Source organism: Carex rostrata, chromosome 17 (genome assembly GCF_964058835.1).
Source record: "Carex rostrata chromosome 17, lpCarRost1.2, whole genome shotgun sequence".
Taxonomy (NCBI): Eukaryota; Viridiplantae; Streptophyta; class Magnoliopsida; order Poales; family Cyperaceae; genus Carex; species Carex rostrata.
The window spans coordinates 6,027,413-6,051,295 of NC_135934.1; the positions used below are offsets into that span (position 1 = coordinate 6,027,413).

Here is a 23,883-nt window from a genome sequence, read left to right on the forward strand (position 1 = left end):
TTATTTTTTTTAAATCCGGATAAAAGAGTTTTCAAATGTATGATACATCCTTTACATAAATATCTCCCCTTCCTTAATTAGTTGACGGTGATTTGAATCATTTGATTACGCACAATAATCTAACATAAAAAGAAGATCATTGAATAGGTCACAGGGGTATATCTGGTATGATAAACAAAAATCTCTTTTTGCCCTCAACGTTGTACTAGATGAGAGCTGAATAGAGCGTGACCTTCATTATTTTCTTATTTAAAAATTATGATAAATGATCAATTTACTTTTAAGAATAGCAAAAGTTGATATCTTTTAAAAATATTTTATCAGTATTTGATATTTTATCAAATTATTTAATATCTCCAAATTTAACACATTACTCAATTTAAAGTTTTAACTATGGTGAATCTTTTTTCAATTTTATTTCTTTAATTTTGATAAGATAAAATATTCTTTTTTTATTAGTATGTTTATGTTCGTTCTTAGTTTCAGTTGTTAATTATATAAAGAACATATATTGAGGAGGGGTTTTAATATTTTTTTGTCATTTTGGCTTTTGCCTATGAGATGTATATATTTCTACAAGTCATTTGTCTTTTTTTTTTTTTATCAAATTTCTTTACTTGCATCAAAGTTTGAAATTCAAATTATAAATCAAGCTCTTGATCTTCTTCATTATATAATATGTTTCCGTTGCAACGCACGGGTACGATACTAGTAATATAATATTTATCAATTAAACTATATAGGGTAACGGATACGGCCTGTGCCATTATCTGATAAGCTAACGAAATATTTTTTTTACCCATATTCATATCCACGAAGTTAACGAGAAAATATTCTTATCCATACTTCATCGAATACGTTACATATCGTATAAACAGTTAAAGGGTTTTGTTGACTCTCCTACAAATGAGCTGTCACCCGTACAGTGATATACAGTGAGTTAGCCCAAATAAATAAATAGTCGGAATAAGACTCCGAATTGATAGTTGATGGTACAAATATATAAATCCTTGGCGCATTATATGCTTGCACTTTAAGCCAAACTTAGAGTATGACAAGTATCTGATGATATGGTGAAATGAGGGGGAGAAGACAGGTAAGGTTTTGGTGGCATTTTCAAATCGTGCAAACTTTTCTCCAGCATGTCCATGACTCTGTTCATTGAGGGCCGATTGGCCGGAGACGTTTGTGTGCACCACAAACCAACTATGCCCATCTTCGTTGCAATTTCTTCAGTTTTGATTGATGCATCACAAGCTTGTATTGGACTGCCTTCAACAAGACGATCATAAAGCCAATGTGGAAAGTACTCTCGGCTTGGATTTTCAACGCTTGGTTTTGCATTCCTTCTTCCTCCTACCATCTCCAACAGCACCATTCCATAGCTGTATACATCAGATTTTGTTGAAACAACCCCAAAGCTTCGAGAGAAGACTTCAGGAGCAATGTATCCAGTGGTTCCCCTCATCTCAGCCATGGAAAGAATGCTTTCTTTTGGTGGACACAATTTTGCCAAACCAAAATCTGCAATTTTTGGGTTGAAATCTTCATCTAACAGAATGTTCTGAGGCTTTATATCAAAATGCACAATACGTGCATTACAACCTCGGTGCAAATACTCTAAACCTCTTGCAATACCAATTGCTATTTCATATAACTTCTCCCAACCAAGAACTGCTTTTGGATTTTCAGAGTATATATAATTGTCTAGTGATCCATTTGGCATGTATTCATAAATTAGAGCATGCTTGGAGCCTTCAATGCAAAAGCCTACTAGATTGACAACATTGACATGAGAAGTTCTGCCAATGCTCAGGATCTCATTCAAAATCTCCTCTCTATCACTTGAAGACTTGTGCAAAATTTTGACAGCAACCAAACGGCCATCCTGCAATCTTCCCCTGTATACGGTGCCAAAACCTCCTTTACCTAGTGTATCTTGAAACAAGCATGTAATTTTCTTTACCTCTGCATATTTGTATCTTCTTGGTGCAAATGATCCATATTTTTCTAAGAGCATTTCAATATTTCCTTGAGGTCTGTTTTTGCCTGATAAAATGCGTTCGGCACATTTTTTGAAACTTTGAAGCTTTAAAATCAAAATAAGACATGCTACAATGAATGCTAACGGTACTACTGCTGTACCTACATTAAGAACAAATACAAGTAATCAGTATGTATACACATTACAAACTATAGAGTGCAAATATTTTTAATTAATTTTAGAAACTAACAGATTTAGTGTAAACAGAAGAGAAATATAAATAGTAAGATGGTCACTTTAGAATAAATTACACAATGAAGTCACTAATAGATAATATATTAATTTAAATTACCTTCCACTAGTTCTCTTATTAAAAAATTAACTTCCACTACCAAGTTAGAATATATTTTTAGCTGGATCTTAATGGGAGCATGTTGGGATATTCTACATTAGAACCTCAACACAGAGATAATGGATAGGATACTGGTCTGACAGCTGATATATATTATTTATAGTTAAAAAGTTCTACTGCCAGTATCAATTTCACATTAAACAAATAATTTAGGTTTCATATCAGATAATATAGGTTCGACAAACATGGGGAATGAAAGAAACAAGGGAAAACAAATAGATTATTAGGAAACTATTCTTGAGAAATGGAAAAATTATCATGGTTCAACAACGATTGAGAGGTTATTAAGAAAAGGAGTAGCAAGAGAATAATGGATACTTGCAAGCATTAGCGCTGGCCTTATTAATTCAGAACAGTACAAATCAGGTAATAAAAAAAAACTTTAATTTTCTATTACGCTACTTTCTTCCTTCTTTTTTCTTTGACATTTCTTTTCTATAGTGGACTGTAAGATGAAGCTCGGGGACATAGAAGTAAATTTAACCTAATATTGCTGAATTATGAAATGAAGTTTCTTCCAGAAATTTTGCAGCCATATCTGGTTAACTGAGCACATGAGCCTGAATAATATCTTACATGCTAATGAAATGGAATGAATAGAGAGGATGCAAGCTAAATAATATCTTACAAATTATAATGACATCTTGTCTTTTTGCTCTGACCATTTTCCCTGCAGCGCAAAGAAACAAAAATAGAGGTCAATATAGAATAATGAGTACATGAGCATGAAAAATTGAAGAGTAAAATTAGTCTCAGGCTTGCTTTATTAACAAAAAGAGGAAAAAGAAGCAGGTATCTAAGCAGCTTAAAGAAGAACTAGTTAAAATAATAATAAACACAATCGAGATCAATTAGTGGAGAGTGATTAGTACTGGAATCTGCAATTTCCAGAGTACATTAGTGTGAGAGATGTGCTACAAACCAGAAGAAAATGGAAACCTTCAGAGAAACGGTTGACCACCTTCAAAAATGGAATTTCTCTGGAAAAGTAAAAGAGCCAAAGACTATCTAACATTGATTTAATAAGGCCTTAAAGTCACAATTACATGGGCAGCGTTAGACGGAAGTAGGAAAGAAGGCAAGCAATAGCTTACTTAAATTATAGGCATAAGCACAAATGACAATAGACTTGGTCAAAATCTTCTCTTCTCAACATCAGGAAATCACCATCCCCTTAATTATTCCAACAAGGTTGTTGAAAAGAAAATTGCTCTGTAACATCATTTTCAGTTTGAAAGTGTTTTTTTTTTAATTGACTGAAAAAAAAAACAAGCTAATGTAGTAGAGATAAGATAAGGCTTTAGAATACCCCAAAAAGAAGATTTATGAAGAAGTGTTTATATCAGAAGAGAGTAACTGAGTTTAATATGACCGGGCCTTTAGAAGCACTAAATCAGTTGACTATTTGAAATTTTTTGGTTTAATTTTCTTTTCATATTCAAAAGAAGGGATATTTGATTCCACTCTTCATTGAGAAACATAATTAGATACCTAACAAGAGTACTACATAATATGCAGTGATGATGATAGTGGAACTGCATTTGTGTGTCATGGCAGCTGAGAAGAGATGTATGAAGAAAGCCAAGTATAGACAAATCCTTTGATATGCCCCCATAGAAAGTGAAGCCCGTCCAGGAGTACATCACTTAGTTCTTGTCTTGCAGCACCAAACTGGTTGACGTAAGCCTAGCAAGAACAGGCTCTTTCAGGCATTTCATCAAACACCTATGTAAGCATGTGATAAAGTGCGTAAAGGGATTGTCGAGGTAGAGAAAGAGCAACAGACGGCCGTGTTCAAAACTCAACAGTGGTAGGAAACATGGTGGTTGAATACAAAATGGACGGTGGGGGGAAATGTTGGAGTCTAGCTAATATGCTCTTTCAGAAACAAATGATCGAGCACCTGGTATGCAATAATAACTGCACAAACGATGAAATGATGTGATGAACGACCCATTAAGGTAAGCGGACCCGTTAACTAAGGAGATTTCAAAGGCGATTTTTGGCGATTTGAAAAGCGATCAGCAATGGGGAACTTGAAGACTACACATACTGGTGACGGCTGGTACACTGTTGTCTGCCGGCAAACTCAACCAAGCAAAGCAGGATGGCGTCGTCAGAGGTTTTCCTTCCCAAGGGTTTTCTCTCAAAACAAGCAAAATAATGAATGGAGACAGAGGAGACATGACACCTTTCCAAGGCAATTCACACGCCGGCCACAGCACAGGGTTGCAAACAACACTCAAGCCCGCCGTTCACAACACCAAAAGCATTTCAACAGTACTATTTCTCCCTCCCCAGGTCAGTTCTCATTTAATGGTAGTTATCATTATGCTAGACGGCTACCACATCAACGAGATGTCAAGGAATTTAATGACATGGGTACTATTGCTTCTTTATTTCCTTCCATACCCCTACCAAGCATGAATGGCGCCAGACCTTTTTCAACTACAAAAGATAACTCTGCCTTTCATCAAAATTTCACAATTAATTCCTTTCAACCACCAGCAACAAAGAACTTAATGGCAAAAAGAAAATCCAACCATTTTCCTTCTCCATACGTTCACTTAATGCAAAGCCATGCTGCTTTACGTACCACCCATTTAAGTCCTAATATCTCCACCACACCCCCTGCTCTCTCCTTCTCACAGGCCGTACACGGCCCATATCAATCCCCACTCCCAACTCTACTCAAAGATATCAATATCCACCTTGGCGTCATTTTCTGGACCTAAACCCATGGGAGCCTTCCTCAATAAAAGCCTCAACCGCAACAACCTCGACCAAGCCTGGCTCCTCCCCACCCCCAAATCCTCTTCCCCTTCCACCTGACCCCAACCTTAAGGAATGGAGGGGCCGCTGTTATAATTGCCTTAATTTAGGACATAGCCAACAAGAGTGTACGAGTGACGAACGCGTTTGTGCATTATGTTGGAAGAAGGGTCACGAGGCGAAGTCGTGCTCGCGTGCATCGAATCAAACACGGTTCGACCCTTTGATTCCACGAGGCAACTTGGGGGAAGAGGAGCTCCCCAAGAACCAGCCGAAAGTGGTGAATGTTTTTATTCCTGAGACACAACAAATGAGGCAAGATGCGCTCGACTTAAACCGTGCAATAGTCATCGACGCAAGGCTCCGTCCCGCTAACACGACTCATATCTTGCAAGCAGTCTTGATGTCAACGTGCCGTTCGGACTACCCTTACCCGATCACTCACATGTCGGGTCAACAATACCTCCTTTTATTGCCAATCGGTATGGACCGACACAAGTTCCTTCTCAACTTTGGCAAGCCTCTCCAAGAACTCGGGTACGTAGCTTTCCCATGGAGTGCTCCAGTGAATGGTTATCCAATGTCTTTAAAGTATAAGGTGTGGGTTGAACTCAAGAAACTAGCACCACAAGCATGGTGCATCGACTACCTTATTGCGGCGGTTAGCTCTTTTGGCATTGTGCTTGATCATTCCTCTCTTACCAAGTCGTCATCTCTCGAGAGTATGATGGCGGTGGTGGCCATACCCGAATTAAGCGACATCCCTCTTGCTTTAAGGATGTGGATTCGAGGCATAGCTCGTGACATTGATCTACAAGTTCATAGTTGGATCGAAGAATCGGTACCACTTAGCCTTCCTATTGACACAACTCCAACCGAAAATTTCTTCAAAAAAGTGAAACTGGATAATGCAAGGGCTGTAGCCGGTCACCAAGATATAACAGAAGGTAATGGAGTAACTATTGAGTTTGCAACCTTGTATAATATTTGGGTAAATCTTCCAACCGGCAAAGAGAAGGATGACCTCGGTGGGACCTTGCGGGCAAATCCAAAATTCGTGAATCATCACCAACAGGCGCAACCTGTCGCCGCCGCAAAACCGACTCCGGTCACTGACCAAAAGTGGAAAGGAAAAGGTAAGGCATTTCCTGAACAAATGGAGGGTCCAGTGAGATCAAAAAAGAGGGGATCTAAAACAAAATCTATTAGGTTAGATACGGCCTCTAAAATTGTACCTAGTACCTTGGTAATTCAACAGAGCAATAGTGGGACCCATGAGATGACTTTGGTCAGAGAGAACATTCAAATTCCTGATTTGAATTTGCACAGCGAGATACAGCTAAGCAAGGCACAGATAACCACTTCTAATTCAACAATTAGCTTATCTCCTATCCATGCCGAAAATACAAATTTAAATCCAATTCTCATCCAAAGCCCAACTTCTCAAATAGGCCCTGTAATTGAATTTTCTCCAACTCAAATAATAAATTCAATTATGGATCAAGCTAATCAACCGGGCCAAGCCTCTGAACACTCCCAACCCAACCAGATTATCCCAATTAATTCGGCACAGCTGAATTTAATATCACCAGTCTCAAACCCGTTACCCAACCCAAGCCTATCTCTTGAACCCGTTAACCCGCACCCTCTTTCTCCCCATCCCAACAGCCTTGTCTCTGACTCCCATCTCATGGAGCCAGTGGTGGGTGACTACTTGACTGAAACAGAGCAGTCAACTGAGTTGGAAAGAAATGAACCTGACCCTATGAATGAAGAACCGTTTGAGGAACCAGAGGAAGAATTGGAAGAGGTGGTGCTGGTGGAGCCAGGGAAGGAGCCAGATCCCGTGATTGGTTCTAACTCTAATCTGATTTTTGAGTCATATGAAGAGGATTTAGATGTGAATGATTATTTAGAGTCAGAATACCATTCTTCTTTACTAACCGAAATGGGTCAGATGGATCAAACAGGTTCGAATTACCAAGAAGAGGACTTTGACGATGAAATTAATAAATTACAATTGGAATTGGATGAGCAAGACAGGTTGAGGGATGAAGAAGAGGCATATCTGGGTGCCTTGGCAAACCCCGCTCAAGCACATCTTTTTGCAGCAGCGTCAACTCTACACGTGGAGGTTGTGCAAGGAGAGGCCGAGATTCCCCAATTGGAGGTTGAGCAAGAAGAGGCACCACCACTGATACCCCAGCCTTTTGAACCCAAAAGCTAGCATAATTTGAGGAGAAGTGCGAGAATTTCAGTACGAGGTGTGACTAAGAGGTATAATAACACGAAACCTAGAGTCAAGAGAACGACTAAAGATGGTAATATCACCATGAATCCGGAGCAGCAAGCAGCCTTGCTCATGGCTTTGAGGAATGAAGTCTTGGCCCCGAATCCGCTTCAACAGCAACAAGTGGATCTGGTGGACCAATACTGTGGATTGAAGGAGGTGGCCATGGGGTTTCTCACTAATGTGGCATCTGGATCGGGTCTGGGAAGAAGGGTCTTGGATCCAAGTGCAACAGGGGCTGCAATCGGCCAAGCTGAAGAAGGTAATTGGGATCCAGCAAGCACAAGTCAGGAAATTGGTGAATCAGTAGGTATAGTTAATGTGGGGCGGAATTTAAATGAGTCTGTTTTAGATGGGTTTGAGTTTGATAGTGCGGATGATTTCTCCGATGAGGAGTTAGGTAGTTAGCATTGTGTTAGGTGTTTAATTTTGTGATACCGTGCATGTGCCGGGTTTGTAACACCGCCGAGTGCGTTTTTGTGTGAACTACCTCTTTTAAATGATTAATGCAATTTCTTTTCCTATTAATATTCTAAATTGGAATGTGAGAGGCTTGGGAGATGCAAAAAAATGTGCGGTTATAAAGGACCTAACATCCGAACATAATCCGGACATAATATGTTTTCAAGAAACCAAGTTGAGTAATTGTTCTATCTTTGAGGTTAGGCAAGTGTGCCCTCCTAAATTTAGACAATTTTTTTCTTTAGAGGCGGAAGGGTCGAGAGGAGGGATTTTGCTCGCGTGGAGCCATATATTCTCTCTTATCGATTCCTTTATATTACAATACACAGTTACTGTAATATTAAAAATAAAAGATTTAACTTTTATGTGTACGAGTGTTTATGGGCCTCAAGAGGATCCGGAAAAGAGAATTTTTTTGCAAGAACTTACAAGCATTCGAGCAAAAAACTCTCTGCCTTGGCTGATCCTTGGTGATTTTAATTTATACCGTGCTATTACAGATACAACAGGGGAGGTTCGCAATTTGGGAACCATGTTGGATTTTAATAATTTTATAGATGATACAAGTCTCACTGAGGTTCCTTTGCAAGGGTGGGCATTCACTTGGTCAAACAAACGACCATCACCGACATTCTCAAAGCTTGATAGAGCCCTTCTATCCAACCATTGGAACAATTGTGGTGCATCTTTTGACTTACGAGACTTGCCAGCTACTGCATCTGACCATGTCCCACTGATGTTAAGAATTACACCACATATCAACCCACCAAAAAGGCATTTTAAGTTCGAAACATTCTGGCTTAATTACCGGGATATTCATGAGGTGGTAGCCCAGGCTTGGGCTTCTATTTCATGCCCAGAACCAATAGAGAGCTTTAGGCGAAAAATCTATGTGGTGCAGCAAGAACTCAGGAAATGGGCGCAGGAAAAATTCAAGAAAAGGGATACAGAACTGGGCCGCTCCAAATGGGTTCTACAACAACTTGACAGAGTAGAATAACTCAGAGAACTAAATACAATTGAATTCAGACTGAGGATTCGGCTAAGAGAACATATCAGAGTGCTGGCAGGAGATAAGGAGGCCAAATGGAAGCAAAGATCAAGATGCACCTGGCTTAAACTAGGCGATAAGAATACTAAGTACTTCCATGCAGTGGCAAACAGTAGAAAAAATGCTAACTCAATGGTGTCAGTCCTATCAGATGCAGGGACAACAGTACCGGCTAACGACATGCCGGAATTCTTACGTCAGCATTTTCTGGAAATCATGGGCCATAGGTCACCGCATCAACGACCTTTTGATTTATCCGGAAAAGTTGGTCCATCTCTGGCAGAAGATCTCAAGAGCCTTGATGATCCAATCTCTGAGGAGGAAACTTTAAGGGCCATTAATGACATGCCGAGAGGGAAGGCAAGCGGGCCAGATGGGTTGCCAATAGAATTCTATCAAGCTTTCTGGCCACTGATCAAGCATGACATTATGGCCTTTATCAGAGAGTTTAGTACAAAGGATACGTGTATAAAAAGGCTTAATAGGGCTTCTATTACACTCATCCCAAAGAAGCCAAATCCAGAACAAGTTTCAGATTACCGACCGATCAGTGTGATAAACACTATAGCCAAGTTGATTACCAAGATTTATGCTAATAGACTGAGGCCGCACTTATCAAAACTAATTACTCCAAACCAGACGGCTTTTGTACAAGGTAGATCATTAATGGAGTCCTTTCTCTCGGCTAGGGAATTCCTGAGTTTCTGTGTGAGTAAGAAACTCCCGGTTGTACTTGTTGCCCTTAGGGACACCTCTAATTGCTCAAAAACTGAAATTAAATTGCAATTGAAAGTAAAGAGATGAGTTTAGAGAAATTTGACACGCGGGGTGATAACGGAGTTCGGCAAAACAAAGGCCTACGTCTCCGGGGCTTCGCAACCTTGTGAGGTGCGCCTTCCTATTACCCAATACGAAAGGATTACAACTTGTGAACCGTTGAGCCCTTACACACCAAGCGGGAGGTCAAACGGCCAACTCAAAGAGATGAGAACAAGGTCTCGATTGTCTAAGCTCTCACAACAATGGAGTAGGCTAAGCTCTCAGAAAATCACTTTTGAATTAATTAGGGTCGGCTGAGGTGTATTGAAAAGTGATCCCCTCAGTCTATTTATAGTGGCAGCTCAAAAATGAGTTGTTTGATATAAAACGTTACCAACGTTTTGTAAAACGTTACTAACGTTTTATTCAAATGCGTTTTAGGGTTTTAATTCTCTGACAGCTTAGTAAAACGTTACATAACGTTTTATAACCGTTACAACGTTTCCAAAACGTTATAACGATTTATAAACGTTACAACGTTTATAGTTTGTACTGAACATCAGTTCTTCAGTTGTTCTGTATCTGTTAAACGTTACAACGTTTGTGAACCGTTATAACGTTTGTAAAACGTTACAACGGTTGTATAATCGTTATAACGTTATAACTTGAACTGAACAGCAGTTCTTCAGTTGTTCTGTATCTGTTAAACGTTACAACGTTTGTGAACCGTTATAACGTTTGTAAAACGTTACAACGGTTTTATAATCGTTATAACGTTATAACTTGATTCTTTTGAAGCTTCTGATCATTATAAAACGTTACCAACGTTTTGAAAACGTTCATAACGTTTTATCTCAATTTAATCAACCTCATATATACTTTACCAAGCTTTTGATTTTACAATTAGTATTCTTGATAAAAATCTTCGTGATTTCTTCAGTCCAAGCATATTATACAGCAGTTCTTACTCTTCTTGGACCTACATATTCTAAAAAATAGAAGAAATCGTAAAATTCAATAATTGTATGTTTTTGCAAATTAGTCAAATAGACGTAAAAGATTATTGTACGAACAACAGTACTGCCCCTTTTGGCGATTTGCAAAAACATACAATGTGAGTAAGTGCATAAATCGAAAATTTTCAAATATTAGTTAATCCAATTTTGATTTTGCATTTCAATCCATTTGTACCAATTTCTCCCCCTTTTGGAAATCGACGAAAGGGTGAAAAATTAGCACTAATTTAAAGTGCTCCCCCTCAAATCATGCACTCCCCCTTAATTTAGTAATATAGCAACAATAATTTAGAAAATAAAAATAAAGTTGAGGGCATAGCTTTAACATGCAATACAATTCAATTTCAATTCACCATATCAACTTATATATATCAATATGCATAAACCATGCATATAAGACATTTCGATTCATACAATCCAAGCAATTTAATACAACTTGTCAAGGCTCCAATATATCCAATTGGACATATTCAACCAATTTTGCAATATACCCCCTAACAAGTTAGCAATTCATACATCACAATTAAGAACATCTACATCTCATACATATCCACACCAAATTCCAAATAACACAATTCAATCAAGTCATGCAATTCAAACAAATTAAAACTAGTTGAAATTCACCAATTTAACAATTCAAAACAATTTTAAACCATTTCAAAGCAACAATTCAACTAATACAACTAAATTAGAACCAATTCAAACAATTAAAATTAAACATGCAATCAACAAACAATTCATGCAATTAACACACAATTTTAAATTAGCAAGTTTTTAATTTTGAAACTAGTGCGGTCTATTCGTCATTCATGGGGTCGTTTGGTGCGTCAGGCACTTCTTCTCCTCCATTACCTTCAAGCTCCTCTTCCACATCATCTAGATCCTCTTCCTCAACCAGATTCTCACGTGCTCGTGCCGGGCTTCCCGAGGGACCATATTGCTTAATGAAGCGATTTGAGAGACTGGATTGTGCTTCATCAAGCACATTGAGAGCTCGAGCATGTGCTCGCATTTGTTTTCTTATACTCATTTGCCCCTTTTCCAAATTATCGAACCTCTTTTGCGTGGCTTGATGATTCCGTTGAATCTCAAGACTTTGAGCATACATTTGTTGACAAAGCCACATCATTTGCGCTTCTTGGCCTTGAGGAGGAACAAACTCACCCGCTTGTGGCACGTATTGCGGTTGAGGTTGTGGTTGAGGTTGAGCTGGTGCCACTTCTTTTTCTGGATCCCAATATTGATTGGGTAGGGCCTCTTGATGGTTTATCCATTGGTTGATGGGTCTTGCATCGGGTTCGTAGCGCCTCAGACCCGAGTCTGAATGACCATAAACCCACCCGATCCTTGTCAAGTGGTCAACCAAATTGGTCGGGAAGGTTACTTCTGCATCTTCAGGTAATTGGATACCGTTGATGCGGATGATTTTGTGAATGAGATGGGCATAAGGTAGAGAGTGGTTTGTGGTTGAAAATGCACCATTAATGTGTCGAAGGAAGAAGTAGGGTATGTTGATCCTTTTTCCATCCATTTGAATGAGATGACGAAGAAAGTACATGGGTCCCCACTCAAGATTGGTTTTGATTGTGGCTTTGGGCATGAGGATGTTGTTGATGAAAAGAAAAAGCAACCGATGTAGAGACGGAAGGTGAGAAACATAGATTGAAGACCCGGATATGTAATTTCAGTCAAACCATTTCTTATAATCATTTGAGGTTCCATCGGCATAAAGAGGCCAACTCCTCAAGGGGTAGGTTTCCTCCCCGTCATTCTCAACCCCAAGCCATTGAGCCACATTATTCAGAGAAAGCACGATTTCTTTCCCGCCAACCCAAGAGGTAATCATGAATGGTTCATCACTAGTTTTGATGTTTGCATAAAACGTGCGGGTAAGAAGTTGAGTGTAGGGTTCAAAACATGTCATAATAGGTTCCCAACCCAAATGATTCACTTAAGCAATTACCTTGTCATCCTCGGGTTGTGAGAAGGTGACTACGGATTTGTCAAACCGATAGCATTCGGTTATTTTCCTATTCATGAAAGAACCCGCATAGTTCTCATAGGCAACAATATCCCGGAATAGGTATCTATTTGACCGGTGAATGATCCAATTTGGTTCTAGATTCCCCCCACTTCCTTGACCACCCTCCGAGTCCACACGTCTTTTCTTACCACCCTTAGCCACCGCATCTTTCTTTGGAGCCATTAGATTAGGTTTAGAGAGAAAGTTTACCGATTAAGAAGTGAAGCGCTAATCCGAGAAGAGGAGAACCCTAGAAGTGCAGTGGTGAAGCCGAATCGTCAATCCAACGGTTGGATCGTCGGATTTGCGCCTAGGGTTTTGGCTAGGGTTTTGGAGAGAGAGAGATAGATAGAGAGAAATGAGATTTGGAGAGGAGAATAGAGTAGAGAGAAGAGAGGAGAAGAGAAATCAAGAAGAATCTCTTGATTTGGTGAAGAAAATGACTAGAATGGGTAGAGAGAGAGAGAGAGAGGCGGAGTAGAAGAAGAAGAAGAAGAAAAGAAGAAAAAATGAAGAAGGTAAGAGGAAGGGACGGATTTGGAGCCAATATAACATCTTTTCGCTATAAATCGTTACCAACGTTTATAAACCGTTACCAACGTTTGTTAAAAATGCATTGTTTTTACTTAAAACGTTATAACGTTTGTGTAACGTTTGTCCAACGTTTTGTTTTACCTTTCGGACTTTTGAATTCTCACAAAGCGTTACCAACGTTTGGAAAGCGTTACAACGTTTTCATAGGTAATTTTTGCAACTTTGGTCCCTTGTCAGGTAACCGTTATAACGCTTTACAAACGTTACCAACATTTTGAATAAAACTTTTACAATGTAAGCCCCTGTCAAACAAACGTTGCAACGTTTCTAAAAACGTTGTGACGTTTCTCAAACGTTATAACGTTTGTGTAACGTTTGTCCAACGTTTTGTTTTACCTTTCGGACTTTTGAATTTTCACAAAGCGTTACCAACGTTTTCAAAAACGTTATAACGTTTTATTTCTGTAAAATACTCTTTAAATGAACTATTTTGATTGCAAAGGATTATATTGAAATAAGTTATGAATATGTTTATTCTATAAGTTCAAGCATGCCTAATTTAAATCTCAATTCATTGTGTTGATGAGTATTTAGGGGTTTTGTGAATATATCGGCAATTTGTTCTTTGGTGTCGATATGTATGAGTTCAATTTCACCTTTTTCTATATGATCCCTAATAAAATGATGCCTTATCTCTATGTGCTTGGTTCTAGAATGAAGGACCGGATTTTTAGATATCATAATGGCACTAGTATTGTCACACATAATTGGTACGTTGCGGAAGCGAATTTCATAATCATTTAGGGATTGAATCATCCAAAGAATTTGTGTGCAACAACTACCGGCCGCTACATACTCGGCTTCCGTTGTGGAAAGGGCAACCGAGGTTTGTTTGTGACTTGACCAAGATACAAGTGAACCACCAAGAAATTGGCATGTACCACTTGTGCTTTTTCTATCCATACGGTCTCCGGCAAAATCGGCATCGGCATATCCTATCAAGTCTAAATCCGATTGTTTGCCATACCATAATCCCAAATTTAAACTACCCTTGACATATTTAAGAATTCTTTTAACGGCTTTCAAGTGCAATTCTTTGGGATTTGCTTGATACCTAGCACATAGACATATCGCAAACATTATATCGGGTCTACTAGCAGTTAAATAGAGTAGGCTACCTATCATAGCTCGGTATTGAGTGATGTCCACCGATGTGCCATTTGGATCCGAGTCAAGATTTGCATTCGTAGCCATTGGAGTCTTGCTTGTATTGCTTTCGGTCATTCCAAATTTCTTGATCAACTCCTTCGCATACTTGGTTTGACTAACGAAGGTGCCATCCATGAGTTGCTTGATTTGGAGTCCCAAGAAGAAATTCAATTCACCCATCATGCTCATCTCGAATTCACTACTCATAAGAGAAGAAAATTCCTCGGCAAGTGCCGCATTAGGTGAACCAAAAATTATATCATCTACATAAATTTGCACCACCAAAAGTGATCCATCTCTCTTCTTGGTGAAAAGAGTTGTATCATTATTGCCTCTAATGAATTCATTGTCAATTAGAAAGGAACTTAATCTACCATACCATGCCCTAGGGGCTTGTTTGAGTCCATAGAGTGCTTTGGTGAGTCTATACACATGATTAGGAAATGTTGGATCAACAAAGCCTTGAGGTTGATTAACATACACCTCCTCATCTATGAATCCATTCAAAAATGCACTTTTAACATCCATTTGAAATAATTTGAAATTTTTGTTTGAGGCGTATGCTAAAAGCATTCTAATGGATTCAAGACGAGCTACGGGTGCAAAGGTTTCTTCAAAGTCAATACCCTCTTGTTGTTTGTACCCTTGAGCTACCAACCTAGCTTTGTTGCGAATTATATTTCCATCTTCATCCTTTTTATTTCTAAAAACCCATTTGGTTCCAATAATCATTCTATCATTTGGCTTCGGTACTAGTTCCCAAACTTTGTTCCTTTCAAATTGAGCAAGTTCATCTTGCATGGCACAAATTCAATTAGGGTCTACATTTGCATCTTTGAAATTTTTAGGTTCGATATGAGATACAAATGCACAATGACCTATCATTTGATTTAATTTGGATCTTGTTTTAACCCTTTCCCCAGGATCACCAATTACATTAGAAAGAGGATGAGATGGTACTTCCCTTAGGTCTTGAGGAATTTGGTACTCAATTCTTGGAGGTTGTATCTCTTCGGTTTGCAGTCCTTCAACTATTGGATCCATCTCATTATTGGTTGCATCTTCAATTATTTGATCTGTTTCAATATTGTTGGTTGTATCCATTTCGGGTTGAGTTTGTTCGGGTTGATTCTCAATTGTGTCGGTTCTTGTCTCAACTTCATCTTGATCAAGAATTGGCACTTCAACACCTACAATCTCAATACCTTTCTCGACCTTTTGATTAGCATTTTCATCGAATTTAACATGCACGGATTCAGTTACAATTCTTTGAGATGGAATGTAAATTCTATAGGCTTTACTTGAATTTGAATACCCTACAAACATTCCCTCAATTGATTTAGAATCAAATTTAGTCACTTTGGGAGATTCATCAAGAACAAAGCATTTTGAACCAAATACTCTAAAATGAGATATCTTAGGCTTGTACCCTTTCCATAGCTCATATGGTGTTTTATTCAATATGGTCCTTATGCTTACGCGATTTACCACGTAGCATGATGTATTTACCGCCTCGGCCCACAAGTGTTTGGGTAAGGAGTATTCATTTAGCATGGTTCGGGCAAGCTCAACTAAGGTTCGGTTCTTTCTCTCAACTACCCCATTTTGTTGAGGTGTGCGAGGAGCCGAATACTCATGCTTATATCCCCTTTTAGAGCAAAGTTGATCAAATTTTGCATTTTCAAATTCCCCCCCATGGTCACTTCTAATTCTAATGATTTTTGACCCCTTTTCATTTTCAACACGTTTGCAAAATTCAATGAAGTTGCTAATTGCATCATCCTTGTGTTGTAAGAATAAAACCCAAGTAAAGCGACTATAGTCATCTACAATTATATATGCGTATTTCTTTTTGGCCAAACTTGGTACACTAATTGGTCCAAATAAATCCATATGTAACAATTGCAAAGGTTGATCGGTTGAAACCATGTCTTTGGATTTAAAACTACTCTTGGTTTGTTTACCTTGAACACATGCATCACATAATCCTTCAAGTTCTAATTTATGTGTTGGTAACCCACGCACAAGGTCTAGTTTGACCAATTTCTTAATGGTATCAATTGAAACATGACCTAACCTACGATACCATAACCATGATCCACTAGATACGGCGCTTAGACAAGTTTCACCGGAATCAAAATGAGTAAAATACAAGTAATAAACATTTTTCTTTCGTTTACCCGAATAGATTAGAGCATCATCCGAAGATTTAACTATGTGACAAGCATTAGCATCAAATTTGGCATAGTATCCCGAATCACATAACTTACTTACACTGAGTAAGTTATAGTCTAATCCATCAACAAGATATACATTGGATATGGTCAAGTGTTGGTTACCAATTGAGCCTATACCAATAATAGAGCTCTTTCTTTGATTGTTTCCAAATGTAACCGTACCTCCATCATAAGGTTCTAAGAATTTAAAATTAGATTTGTCACCGGTCATATGGTGTGAGCATCCACTATCAATGATCCAAGCACTTTCCTTTTGAGATGAAATCAAACACACCTACAAAGTATATATTAGTTATTATTGAGTTAGTAACTAACATATACCTTGTCTTTAATCTCCCCCTTTATCTTTGGCAATTATAATATTTTTTAGGGGAGATTAAGTGTGAACCTAAGCTAGTATAGCTTTAGGAACCCAAACAACATTATGTTTGTTGTTTACATTCCTAAAGCTACATTCTAAGGAAGTGTGGCCAAGTTTGCAACAATAGTTGCATATTGTAGTTGATTGCTTTTGAGTAGTAGGGCCTTGTTTGAGAATGGGTTGGTACTTCACTTCATGCAAACTCCTCTTATGACTACCATGTGACCTATTTGCAACTTTAGATGCAATGCTCTTGGTTTTATTAGAATCAAATCTATTGTGATGTTGGGGAACATCTCTAGCTAAACCATTTCTTTGAGTTTGGTTTTGTAAAGCAATTTTATTTTTGAATTCATAAAACCATCCATCGGGTCCTTTAAAATATGTTTTGTTTGACCCTTTTGGATTAAGAGTGTTCCTATCACTATCTTTAGAAGCATTTTTGTTCTTAGATATTCTTTTATTGTACTTATACCTAAATGCATAATTTGGTGACTTTTGATCTTGTTTAGCATGTGAAACATGAGAAGACTTCAATTTAGATGACTCCTTGTTCAAAGGAGTTAAACCATTTTTAGTAAAAAATTGATAAGTTGAATATTGTTCACAATTAAACTTTAGTTTGGCATTTGGAATACTTGAAGTTTGAGAATGTTCCCCTTTTCCTTTAGGGCCTTGCATGTGATTAGATTTAAGTGAGGATTTACCCTTCTCAAATCCAAGACCAACTCTATCATTTTTATAATAGGATTGATCGTGTATCAACTTGCTCACATAATAGGGATCTAGACTAGTGACTTTTGATAATTCACTAGGAGATCTCAATGCCCGAATTTCAGTTTCTAAGGTTTGAACTTTAACTTTTAAAATGCCTATTTCACCTAAGTGTGATGCTTTTAACTTTTTATTTTCAAGTTCTAACATGTCATTTTTAGCAATTAATTTTTGAATGATACCTTCCTTCTCAACCAAGGTTCTATTGGACTCATCAAGGAGTGATTTCAACCTAGATTCATGATCATCATGCGTTAGAATTTCATTTTTGAAAGTGCTTGCATCATTGGTGTCTAATCTATTGGTACACAAATCATTGTTGGTCTCATTTGTGATTATGCAATTTTCAATATCAATTTCACCACTATATTCTTCACCACCTTCATTTATACATTCAAGTTCGGTCTCATAACCATCAAGACTAAGTGTTGAGTGTACCTCACTAGCGAAGTTTGTTGAGGTGTTGACTCCATCATCTCCCTCCTTGGCATTCCTTGATTTAACAAGCTCCATGAGAAAGTTGATGGTTGTTTCATCGGTGATGTTTTTGCTAGCTATAATTGAGTCTATGTCAATTTTCGAGGGACCTTCATCTACACTTGCCATCAATGCAAGGTTGATCTCCTCTTCATTCTCCGATTCCGTATCGGATTGTTCCGTCTCACTATCCGAGAACAAAGCTTGCATAGCTTTGGCTTTCTTCTTCTTGTACCCATCATACTTTTGTCTTGGTTTTCGATCTTGTTGTGCTTCCCCATCCGTGTTCTTCAATTGTGGAAATAGCTTGAATCATGTTTGAATGGAATGCCCCTCTCTATGGCAAGCGAAACACATTAGCCTTTTGTTCTTCTTTTCTCGTTCTTTGTTGTATTTTCTTTCAAAGTCAAGCATTCCTTGAAACATTTTGGATAAGAGAAGGGCATCCTTGGATGTTTCATGATCAATTTTGTTGATAAATTGATCATTTGAAAGACGGGTGTTTGAGGAGCTTGGAAAGTTTCGGTTTTGTGCCGGAAAAGCTACGGTTTTGGACTTTGAGCTTTGCTTCAAATCACCGGATTGTCGAAGTTTTTCTTCAAAACTCCTAAAATGAGCATAGAGGTCATCCGGTGTGAATGTGTCGTGCGTGCCTTGGATTGCCTCTAGAGCACTCACCAACCCGGACCATTTATCCCTCATGAGCATCACCCTCAATAGCTTTCCTACAAGTTTATTGTTAGAAAGTGGTTCTCCCAACTCGGTAAACTCATTTTGGATATGCATAAGTCTATTATACATATCCTCAATGCTTTCACCATCTTCAACCTTAAAGGTTTCAAATTTTGCTTCTAAACCGGTTATTTTGGTTCGTTTGATTTGGGTATTGCCTTCATACCAGTTTACAAGAGCATCCCACATTTCTTTCGCACTTGATGCACTACCAAAGAGTGAGGCTATCGATTCACTAACCAAATTGAATATGGCATTGGTTGCTAGGTCATTGTCTTTCTTGGTTTGTTTGGAATCAACGGTCTCAATTTTGGCATCGGTTGAACTATCGGTAGCTACACTTGAGTATGTTGGTGTATACCCTTTTTCAACCACATACCATACCTCAAGGATATTCAAGTAATTAATCATGGTTTTCTTCCAATGCATGAAATTTTTGGTAGTAGTACCAAAAATTAGGGGTTCTTTCACGGATCTATAAGGTGCCATTTGTCAAGTTGATCTAATCTCCAATTAAGTGTGTCTTAATTCGAGTAACTTGCTCTGATACCACTTTGTTGCCCTTAGGGGCACCTCTAATTGCTCAAAAACTGAAATTAAATTGCAATTGAAAGTAAAGAGATGAGTTTAGAGAAATTTGACACGCGGGGTGATAACGGAGTTCGGCAAAACAAAGGCCTACGTCTCCGGGGCTTCGCAACCTTGTGAGGTGCGCCTTCCTATTACCCAATACGAAAGGATTACAACTTGTGAACCGTTGAGCCCTTACACACCAAGCGGGAGGTCAAACGGCCAACTCAAAGAGATGAGAACAAGGTCTCGATTGTCTAGGAACACAAGAGAAACACTCAATAGATCACTCTAACCTAATCTATAACAAGATTAGTGAAGTAGGTTTGAGGTTGCTTGAGAGATTTTGAAGTTTTAAGCTCTCACAACAATGGAGTAGGCTAAGCTCTCAGAAAATCACTTTTGAATTAATTAGGGTCGGCTGAGGTGTATTGAAAAGTGATCTCCTCAGTCTATTTATAGTGGCAGCTCAAAAATGAGCTGTTTGATATAAAACGTTACCAACGTTTTGTAAAACGTTACTAACGTTTTATTCAAATGCGTTTTAGGATTTTAATTCTCTGACAGCTTAGTAAAACGTTACATAACGTTTTATAACCGTTACAACGTTTCCAAAACGTTATAACGATTTATAAACGTTACAACGTTTATAGTTTGTACTGAACATCAGTTCTTCAGTTGTTCTGTATCTGTTAAACGTTACAACGTTTGTGAACCGTTATAACGTTTGTAAAACGTTACAACGGTTGTATAATCGTTATAACGTTATAACTTGAACTGAACAACAGTTCTTCAGTTGTTCTGTATCTGTTAAACGTTACAACGTTTGTGAACCGTTATAACGTTTGTAAAACGTTACAACGGTTTTATAATCGTTATAACGTTATAACTTGATTCTTTTGAAGCTTCTGATCATTATAAAACGTTACCAACGTTTTATCTCAATTTAATCAACCTCATATATATTTTACCAAGCTTTTGATTTTACAATTAGTATTCTTGATAAAAATCTTCGTGATTTCTTCAGTCCAAGCATATTATACAGCAGTTCTTACTCTTCTTGGACCTACATATTCTAAAAAATAGAAGAAATCGTAAAATTCAATAATTGTATGTTTTTGCAAATTAGTCAAATAGACGTAAAAGATTATTGTACGAACAACAGTACTGTACAAGATAGATTTCGAGAAGGCCTTTGATACAGTAGATTGGTGCTTTCTTATTAACCTTCTAATCGAGAGGGGGTTTCCACCGCAATGGACATCATCGGTACTGAGCATTCTGCGCTCATCCTCTTCCTCGATTAGGGTAAATGGGATATACTCGGGATATTTTCGACATAAACGGGGCCTGCGTTAGGGGGACCCGCTCTCACCTATGTTATTTATCCTGGTGGCAGACTCGTTAAACAGATTTCTGGCAAACGCGGTACAAATGATGCCTGCTCCGGTATTCTTATCCCCTGAAACGATTTAGTACGCAGACGACACATTGATAATTTGTGAGGCTCATCCAGCAACTTTGAGAATTATCACCCATGTGCTTGATGCATATGCAGGTCTGACGGGGCTGAAAATAAATAGGGGAAAGAGCTGTTTTCTTCCAATAGCAGTCCCACATGGTCTGGTGCAGGCGATTCAGACTATTTTGTCCTCACCATCTTCTACCCTACCAATTAGATATTTGGGGCTGCCATTGACAGTCAAAAAACCGAGGAAGGTCGAGTTTCAACCGATGCTCTCAGCTATACAGGGCAAATTGGAGGGATGGGCATCCAACCTACTATCTTATGGGGGTAAAATCACACTGGTCAAGGCAGTTTTGTCAGCAATGCCTTTGCATTACATGCAGGCACTTAAAATACCAATTGGAGTGATGCAACATATAGACAGAATGAGGAGAAATTTTCTTTGGAAAGGAAATGGGATATGTAGGGGAATCAACTGCCTAGCTAACTGGGAGAGGGTGTGCACCCTGAAAACTAATGGAGGTCTGGGAGTTATCGATCTGGCTTGTCAAAATGATGCTCTATTGACAAAATGGATTTGGACAATGGAAAGCAACCAGACGGGTCTATGGGCTAACACCATAAGAAGATTGTATGGCATCACTACGGCAGAGCAATTAAGATTACCAGCACAAGATGCGTCCTTTTTTATAAAAGATCTCGCTATATTGGTTCCTTTCTACTCAATTTCGGTGGACAGGACTAGCTCTGAAATCTCTTGGAGGTGGACCGACACTGGAAAATTCTCATGTGCAACAGCGTATACAACCATGCACGATCGGGGGCTAAGATCTCGGACACAGCGAAGGCTATGGAAAATTAAGGTCCCCATGAAGGTTTTTCATATGGCTCATGCTGGAGGATAAGATCCTGACACAGGAAGTTCTCGGTGTAAGAGGATGCATAGTGCAACCGGGTTGCCACCTGTGTGACTCCAGCGTGACGGAGTCAAGGGATCACCTAATGTGGGAGTGTCCCTTTGCAAGAAGATTTTGGAGAGGTTTGGGCGCTCACCATAACTTGATAATCGGGAGCGAGAGGGGTATCCTACAGGCTTGGATACGGGGACACTGTAACATGACACGGATGCAAAGGGCTCACTGGGATGTTATATGGGCGGCTGGAGCGTGGGCCCTATGGCGAGAGAGAAATAGAAGGCTATTCTCTAACAAAAGGAAATTAGTGCATGGTCTAATTGATGATACGGCTATGGAAATTATCCTTTGGGCAAGTTTTGTGTAATTATTGAGATATCACGGTAGTATTCTTGTAATTATTATATTAGCAGAATAAGAGTAACTTTAGGGCTTTGTATATAAAAACTTTTTCTTTATCAATGCATTTGTTGGCATATTTTTTGCCAACCATCAAAAAAAAGTAACTGCACAAGGTGGCGGCATAAAGAAGAAAGAAACTAAGAAAGGAGTACTACAGAGAAGAGAAGAGAAGAGAAAGATCGAATTTCCGGTGGTGAAGGTGCTAATTGGTGGTGAGCATGTTACAGGGAGACAGCTATTGGAGGGGTGCACAGCCGCATAGGCGCTAATTAATCGGACAGTACAAGGCGAGTTGTTCCGTCCATTTTGAATCTGACGGTCCGTATGATATCTGATCATTTTCAATTGGGAAAATTGGGAATTTTTCACATGACAGTAAGACCAGGCAACTTTAAATGGAAATTTTTTAAATAAAGTGTTAGCTATTTATAATAATTTTGAACAGTCATAGGCTTAAAGGTTAATCAGGAAAGTCTCGTATGTCTCTGATAGAGCTGCTAGACCCCATTAATTATACCAAAGGGGAAAGAAAAACTTGTATAAAAAATGGAACTGTATTTGTACAACTATTTCAAAAGTAGAACTGCCCATAATTTACAAAAAGGTTAAAGAAAATTAACAGGATAAATTGATAAAATATGCAAGCTACTAACCTTTACCACCTTTATGATCGAGAATATCTATCGACTTCGCAAAGCAACCAGGCTGTGCTAGAAAATGATTTGAATAACTAGCTGATAGCAGAGAAAGCTGGTCGCTCGCAATTTTGAATGAGAAAATGTACTCAAAAGACGGGGCAAGGGAATTCCAACACTTCGGCGGAGGTTTATCATTTTCATCAGAAAATGGCCAGTAGCTGAGGTTGTAATCCGTTCCAAATATCTTGGGTGGTGATTGTATCGGATTAAAAGGGTCACATATCATAGAAGAAAGGCTAGTCTTCAATTGCTCGCGGATCTCATGGTGAAAGTCATTGACAGGAGTAGAAAAATTAAAATAAAGATTACCACAGCCAGATTTATCCAAGGAACTACTAAGATCAGGATCTTGAACCGTAATGGTATTGTTCTCATATGAGATGCTTTCCAATGATAATATCTTAGAAAACCAAGAGAGAAATGGCTTATTATAGTCACATCCAATCAGTATCTTACCAAGACAATTAGGAACCTTCGTAATGTTTGATTGCATGTAGAAAGGAGGCCTAATTGGAATAGAATGATTACATGGAAGTGTAGGTGGACATAAGCTGGAGAAGCAGGGAAGGAAGAAAATGAAAAAAAGACAAGCCAGTACTGAAGCGGCCATTAAAGATTAAACCAACCGAGATATTAAGTTATAGCTATATCTAAACATTGGAGAAGATATGGAGACAGACATGCTATTCTTGCAACCTCTTATATAATTTGCCGTGGATTTGTCGATAGCATAGTTTC

The 23,883-nt window shown here is 38.5% G+C and overlaps 1 protein-coding gene across 1 annotated transcript; it reads right to left on the bottom strand.

Annotated features, from left to right (window-relative positions):
• Nucleotides 1–819: 819 nt before the first annotated feature.
• LOC144568809 (LEAF RUST 10 DISEASE-RESISTANCE LOCUS RECEPTOR-LIKE PROTEIN KINASE-like 2.5) lies at nucleotides 820–23,883 on the bottom strand. Its single transcript, XM_078319203.1, has 3 exons — nucleotides 23,101–23,883; nucleotides 3,025–3,066; nucleotides 820–2,145 (listed from the first exon to the last, which is right to left on the bottom strand). Exons 1-3 carry the CDS (start codon nucleotides 23,753–23,755, stop codon nucleotides 1,034–1,036), a joined length of 1,809 nt encoding a protein of 602 aa, XP_078175329.1. The 5' UTR covers nucleotides 23,756–23,883; the 3' UTR covers nucleotides 820–1,033.

Coding starts and splice junctions, on each gene's coding strand:
- LOC144568809 (XM_078319203.1), bottom strand. CDS start 23,755: ATGGCCGCTTCAGTACTGGCTTGTCTTTTTTTCATTTTCTTCCTTCCC. Junction 3,067..23,100: donor CGATCATAAAGGTGGTAAAG/GTTAGTAGCTTG, acceptor TTTGCGCTGCAG/GGAAAATGGTCAGAGCAAAA. Junction 2,146..3,024: donor ACAAGATGTCATTATAATTT/GTAAGATATTAT, acceptor TTCTTAATGTAG/GTACAGCAGTAGTACCGTTA.